Raw genomic sequence first — 7,136 nt, 5'->3', positions numbered from 1 at the left:
GCTGCCTATATAGACAGCAAGGCAGCTCACTAGGTTTTCGAACACACCCATTGTTCTCTATATTCTTGATTTATTACACCTGTTAGGATGTAGAAGGGATGTCCCAATATATTTGTCTATATAGTGTATTTGTGTGTAAATGTCTGTAGTTACTGAGTGTAATATATCACCTGCATTATTTTCACTTTGAACTCCCAGGAAACCCCCCTCTTATTACTACGCTTATTAGATGTCTGTCAGTGCCTCCAAAGCATGAGTTGACACTCGCGTTTCCTTGGTTGTGGTCCCACAGCAAGGCAAAGGAATCAGACAACACAGAAATCAGCAGTCCCGTTGACCCATTGTGTTGCCATAGCAACAGAAGGAGTGATGGTAGGAGAGCTGTTTAAGGTTTGGGGGAGGAAAAAGGTAGCAGAGAAGGAAACTGAATCTTATTCTGAGATGTAACATGTTTAGATTTAGGGGGAGTGAATCCCAAAGCTGCTGTAGTATGAAAGTATTTAATTCATGCCATTTCATTCATGGGCGTTCTCTTTTTCAGAGAGGTTTTCAGGACAATCTGACCATGATATGGGTTTATCCCGATAAACCCACATGCCCTTCTCATCGCGTTGTTCAGCCCGCTCACTACACAACACACCAAATACTCCCTCCTCCCTCTTGCCGTCTGTTTTCTCACACACACCTTTTTTAACTCCCTACAGGCTTGGGATTTGAGCATCTGTGACTGTGCATGCTTGTAATCAGATGAAACACGAGAGGCTCCGTCCATCTTTCCCACTGCTGGAAAAGCGTAACAAGAGGAGGAGAAGACTCTGGGTCAGGATGGGTGGGGAGTGAAAATGTAATTGATTGCATTAGGAGGAGGGATTCACCTGTGGATGTGGATGGGGAAAGAGACACCACCACTTTCCCCTTTCAGTGTCCTTCACTGAAGCTGGAATGACTACATGCCAACATTAGGGAAAGTAGGAAAGATATATAGAGCTGGAGGGGGCTGGGAAAGTAGGCAAAAGAAAAAGAGAATAAATTCATCAACTACAACTCTAAACACAGGGTAAGTGTGTTTCATTATTACTGTGTCATACAGGAAAATTCATCACAAGAGATCGCTGAAAGATAAGAGTTATCTGTGAATGTGTGTATGCATGCCTATAGAGGGGCCGTCTCTTGTTAGGTATTTTTAGACCTTTTGTTAAAAAAATGCAAGCACATGCCCTGAGCACGAGTATTCCACAGGCACTACCAGGTTCCCAGTATACATTCACAGACTAAAATGATTTCTCATTGTATTTATCTACTTATCATTTATATTGTAAAAAATGTTGGCATAATTGGCTGAAACAGTGAACTCTAATTAGGAGCTTTAGGCTGGCAGGCTCATGTAAACTAGCTGGTCTCTTGAAAGACATTTATTGGAAAGAAATAATACCAACAGTATCAGCTGATTCTACATTGTATTGTTTATGTGTCAATAAAAGCTGGCATGACAGTTAAATAAGGAGTGGTGAACTGCCTGACTTGAGTAAATTTACTAAATAGAAGCTCACTGACCTCAAAAACAGCTTTATTCTTGCTAAATAACTTACACCCGGGGGTATGCGATGGTTAATGACTGTGAATTACAGAGTGTGAAAGGGGTGGGAAAAGAATCTCTTGTGTCAGCTGCTAAATTGACATTTATAACAGGAAATAATTTTTTGGAAATAATTATTAAGCTTATATTCTATTAATTTATATTAAATGACTTTTTTAAGATTAGGCAACTCATTTAATTTAATAAAAATGTTTAGGACTTTTTTGGACACACTCTGAACCAATGTGGTAACATCCACTGCATACCTGTTTTAATGCCAGTTTGTAATGATACATTTGTAAAGATTATGACCTTTTAGTAGTGTTCTTGCCCTTCTCTTAAATCTTTTATTAATATGCACTGTAGAGGTTAAAATAGCACAAACAATTGCAAGCCGTGACTTTTTCTTTGCTCATTTGCTCTAGGCCTTTTCTCCTGCATGCTCCTAAGCTTAATAATATTAGCAAGATGTTTTGAACATTTTGCATGAGTGTATATATTCAAAAAAAAAAAAGCTGATAAAGCTTCTCTTTGTAATGTTTTAATTTTACAAAGTGGAAGTTTCATTCGGATTATATTGTCGTATTGTTATTTATAATGTTCTGGGTTTTTTACATACTGTAACAATTAAGATGGGGACATAATTTAAACATCAATTCTAAGGGCATATTCTTTAATAATATGCCCTTCAAGAGACAACATCTATCATTTTTGTTATGTAGAAACATTTTTAGTGTACAGTAAATAGTGTACAGTATGTAGTGTACAGTAAATATTTCCTTTATAGAGTACAGTACAGTAAATATCCTTTATATCCTTTTATAAAGAAAATGTTACTAAATATTTAAATGATATCCTTAATTTTGGTGTAAAAGAATTTAAAAGTACACTGTATACTGACTGTGACTCTATTATTATGCAATTAAAATGTACTCAAACAGGTAAGGTTTACATACACTTATATACATACAAGGGACATGTAGACTGTCAGTTAGACTGTTCTTTTTTGTCAATAATTTTCTTTTAGCAAATATTGCATACAGTCAAGCCGGAAAGTCTGCACACCCCTTTCACCTTTTCCACGTTTTATTACGTTACAGACTCATTCTATAATAGATTGAGTTCTTTTTTTTGCCTCAAACATCTACGCACAATCACCAATAATTTGCAAAGTGAAAACAGGGAAACAGTGAAAACAGCTGTCAGAGTGACCCTCGTGTTCCTGCTCACCTCCCTGGCCAAGGCCCATATTCCCTGAACGCTCAGTTTGGCCGGGCGGCCAGGTCTAGGAAGATTTTTGGTGGTTCCAAACTTCTTCCATTTACCAATGATAGTGGCCACTGTGCTCTTTGGGACGTGTACAGCTGCAGCAATTTTTTTGTACCCTTTTCCAGATCTGTGTCTTGACACAATCCTGTTTCTGAGGTCTGCAGATAATTCCTTTGACCCCATGGCTTGGAGTTTGCTCTGATATGCACTGTCAACTGTGGGACCTTATATAGGCAGGTGTTGGCGATCCCCAATCATGTCCAATCAATTGAATTTAGCACAGGTGAACTTCAATTAAATTGTAGAAACATCTCTAGAAGTATCAGTGAAAACAAAATGCACCTCAGCTCACTTTTGGGTGTCATATCAAAGGGTGTGCACACTTGTGTACATGTGATATTTTACATTTTGATTTTTAATAAATTAGAACAAATGTCTAAAAACCTGCTTTCACTTTGTCATTGTGGCTATTTTGTGTAGAATTCTGTGACAAAAAATGAACTCAATCTATTATACTGTAGAATGAGTCTGTGATGTCAAAATGTGAAGGTGAAAGGGGTGTGCAGACTTTCCGGCTTGACTGTAAATTAATAAAATCCAAGTGTATGTAATATTTTGAATCAAACATATCCACAGTCTTTATTATCATTAGGTGAGTAGAAGATACATAGACCTACTGTATATCCAGCTTATCTTGCTTTATTATCATAATACAGCACTCTTGCAATAGATTAATATAGTATAAAGGTCTCAATGAAATTACCCAGGTGTTTATTTGTCTTTTTATATCAGTGTCATTAGCCATGCGTACAATGGTAATAGTTTTGTGATTTGTGAAACAGTGGGAGTTGATTCAGAGCCGAACACTTTTTGAAGACTGCATGTAATAGTTAAGATTTAAACATTTAGTACATGTAAAGATAACAATGTACTAACCATGTGAGGTAGAAAATTACATATAAGTCTATGAATAATGTACAACCCCAAATCAGAAAAAGTTGGGACGGCATAGAAAAAGCAAATAATAAAAAACACAAAGTTTCTTATATTTACTTTGACTTTTTTCTTGATTGCAGTATTTCATGTTTTATCTGCTCAACTTCATTTCATTTATTAATAAACATCCATTCCTACATTTCAGGTCTGTATTTATGCACTAAAATTCCTCCTGATTCCTTGAATGGTTTAATGATATTATGCACTGTAGAGAGAGAAATAAGTAAATCCCTTCCAATCTTTCTGTGAGGTTCATTGTTTTTAAACATTTCAATCATTTTCTCACACATTTGTTGACAAACTGAAGATCCTCTGATCATCTTTGCTCATCAAAGACACCTTTCCATTGACCTGTTGACATCACCTGTTTAAAATCGCATCATTATTTAGTTTTTTCACCTCATTACTAGCCCTAAATTGCCCCCTTCCCAACTTTTGTTGCAGGCCTGAAATAAAGGAATGGATTTTTATTAATAAATGAAATGAAGTTGATCAGATGAAACATGAAATCTCAGGTTCAAACTGTCTGCAATCAAATAAAAGTCAAAGTAAATGTAAGGAACACTGCATTTTTATTTTATTTGCATTTTCCATACTGTCTTAACTTGTTCTGATTTGGGTTTGTACATAAACAACAGCTTAACAGAATTAAATATTATTACGTTTATATAAAAGATCGCATGAAGAATGCATTTTGCTCATGGGCTCATTTGCAAATATGTTTCCACTGCATTTTGCATAAGCTTTGCATAAGAGTGTTTCCTATGCTACCATTATGTAGCATACACAGTGCTACTATTATGGCATTTGCATGAGTTTTATCATTTATGTAAATTTGGTAAACCAGTTCATAACCCACATTTTATTCCATCTTCTTTCAGTTTTCCATGGCAGAGACTGGGTGCCCTGTGTTTGAACTGTCCCACCTAGAAAGCACAATCTCATCTGACTCTGTCATGACTAACATTATTATTCCATGCTCACAGAGCACAGATGAACTAGTAAAGGACCATGCTACATCTAAGGAGCTCTGTAACAGCTCCACTGAAAAATCATCCTCAGCATATACCCTGGAAAATGCCAGCCATGTAAAAGAAAAAGCAAGCATGGACATCACAATATCTGGAGTTGAATGCCAAGCTGTTGGCAACACACCACATCCACCCAGTGCTGCAGAGGTTCACACATTTGATAAATCAGGTGCCCGGGTAGGAGATTATTTGAACAGTAAGAATAATCAACAATCATTGGCCACCACCGAGAACTCTGCAACACATATAGAGCTGATGGAGCATAACCTTCCCAGGGTATCTATCCACACTGATAATCTGCAAATACAACAGAAGGACCTAACAACTTCTTCTAACTGCAAAACCAATGATAAAAACCAAGACGTGCCCATTCAATCAACAGTTCATGAACAGACCATGCAGCCACAGAGCAGTAGTGCCACCAGCTTTTGCACAGCACGAAGCATGGGCAACCAAATCCAGCAAAACTGTGTTCAGATTTGCACTTTCGTCCCTGCTCATGTATCAGGACACTGTAAGGTTGTGGAGGCTCCCTGCTACAGTCCATGTCACCATGCAGTTGTTAAGGACACCTTCGCTGCATTTTGTCACCCTCAGCCTATACCAGCTCCTGCCCAACTCATACCACGGCTTCCAAGCACAGAGGGAGACTACAAGGGACAGAGAGTAGGACCAGCCTGTCTTACACTTCCTCCACTTATTTCCTCAGTCAGTGAAACAAGGCTGGATGCTAAAAGACTGACACACTGCTGTGGCTTGGATTGCAACTGGCCTGGTCCTTTGTGCCAAACTAGAAATCAGCTGCAAGCTGCAAAGCAAGAGAGTAAAATCACAAAAGATGCCGGGACTATGACATCCTGCAGGGAGCTGAGGGACATGGGGGTGCAGGTAAGTCAGACAGACTCAGAAAGTTCATCTCAGCATGTCTTCCCCGAGGTCTGTCTGGTGGATGAAACGGACACTGGAAGTACCAAGTCGTCAACACACAAGAACACTAAAGTAAAGGAGGTAAAGTGGGATGCAGAAGGGATGACATGGGAGGTGTATGGTGCTTCAGTAGATCCTGAGGAACTTGGTCTGGCTATTCAGAAGCACCTGGAGCTGCAGATTAAGGAGACTGCAGATAAAGCTGTAAAGATTTCTCAACAGAACACCGTCACTAAACAGCCAGGCAAAGACAAAAGCCAGAGGAAAAAAAGCAGAGTATTTGCAGCTCTGCGTCATCCTTCAGTATGTTGTACTCGCTCCTCTGCTGTAGCAGACTAAATCTGATTTTATTACCTCCCTTTTAGACATTGTGACCAGCCTTTCTTTGTTTAACCTTGTTTTGTTTAACAGAATAATTAAGCTGCATATTCAACAAGATTTTGAATGATGCTAACTATTAAGTCAGTCTCTACGCTCACCTAGAGTCTTGCTGGCGCATGAAAGGGCCTTCCACAAACAGTCACCACAATTTTGATTATTATTAATAATAATAATATTATTATGATATTATTATTAGATTAATTGTATACACTTGTTGCCAATAATTAGAGGGGTGTCCACATACTTATATGGTGTCCACCATACTATATGGTGACCATATAGTGTATGTTAATAGTTAAGATTTTCTTCCAATGTAGTTCTTGCTAGTTTGACCCTACTACTTAGCCTGCATGTAAAAGCATTACACCAATAATAGTAAGAGGTCTGACTTGGAATCACTAGCATTTGTTAGTTAAATATGTTGGAACCGCATGCAATAATAAATGCCCTGAAAATTAGCACGCTGAAATATGACAATTCAAAACAAACTCAGGCAACAGAGTTTCAAACAAAATGAACAGATGGTGCCCACTTTTCTGTATGTGTATTGGGTACAAAATCAAAAAAGAATGGTTTTTTTTTTTTTTTTTTTAAGAGGAATGGTCTCAAAATTCCCGGTAGAGTATTTAAAAACATGGACAAAGGGCGCTCGGGTGGTGCAGCGGTAAAACACGCTAGCACACCAGAGCTGACGTTTCGAACTCGTCGTTTCAAATCTCAGCCGTCATATATGGCCGGCTGGGCGGCTACATAAACAACAATTGGCTGTTGTTCATACACAGTGGGAGCCGGACGGGACTTTTGCAATCACGACCTCTGCTGGCTGATTTATGGCGCCTTTACGGAGATCAACATCAGTAGAGAAGAAGCAGAATGCAATTGGGTAATTGGATACGCTAACATCAAGAGTAAAAGGGGAGAAAATGCATGAACAAAATAATAATAATAATAAAAAA

General features: G+C 38.3%; 1 protein-coding gene across 1 annotated transcript; it reads left to right on the top strand.

Annotated features, from left to right (window-relative positions):
- Positions 1-4,797: 4,797 nt before the first annotated feature.
- Positions 4,798-6,138, top strand: si:dkey-191g9.7 (uncharacterized). The gene has a single exon (XM_062996381.1). It carries the CDS (start codon positions 4,798-4,800, stop codon positions 6,136-6,138), a length of 1,341 nt encoding a protein of 446 aa, XP_062852451.1.
- The last annotated feature ends 998 nt before the right edge of the window (positions 6,139-7,136 follow it).

The sequence above is a fragment of the Trichomycterus rosablanca genome, chromosome 5 (assembly GCF_030014385.1).
Source record: "Trichomycterus rosablanca isolate fTriRos1 chromosome 5, fTriRos1.hap1, whole genome shotgun sequence".
Lineage (NCBI taxonomy): Eukaryota > Metazoa > Chordata > Actinopteri > Siluriformes > Trichomycteridae > Trichomycterus > Trichomycterus rosablanca.
Note: the sequence above shows the minus strand (reverse complement) of the source record. Positions and strands in the feature narration are given on the sequence as shown.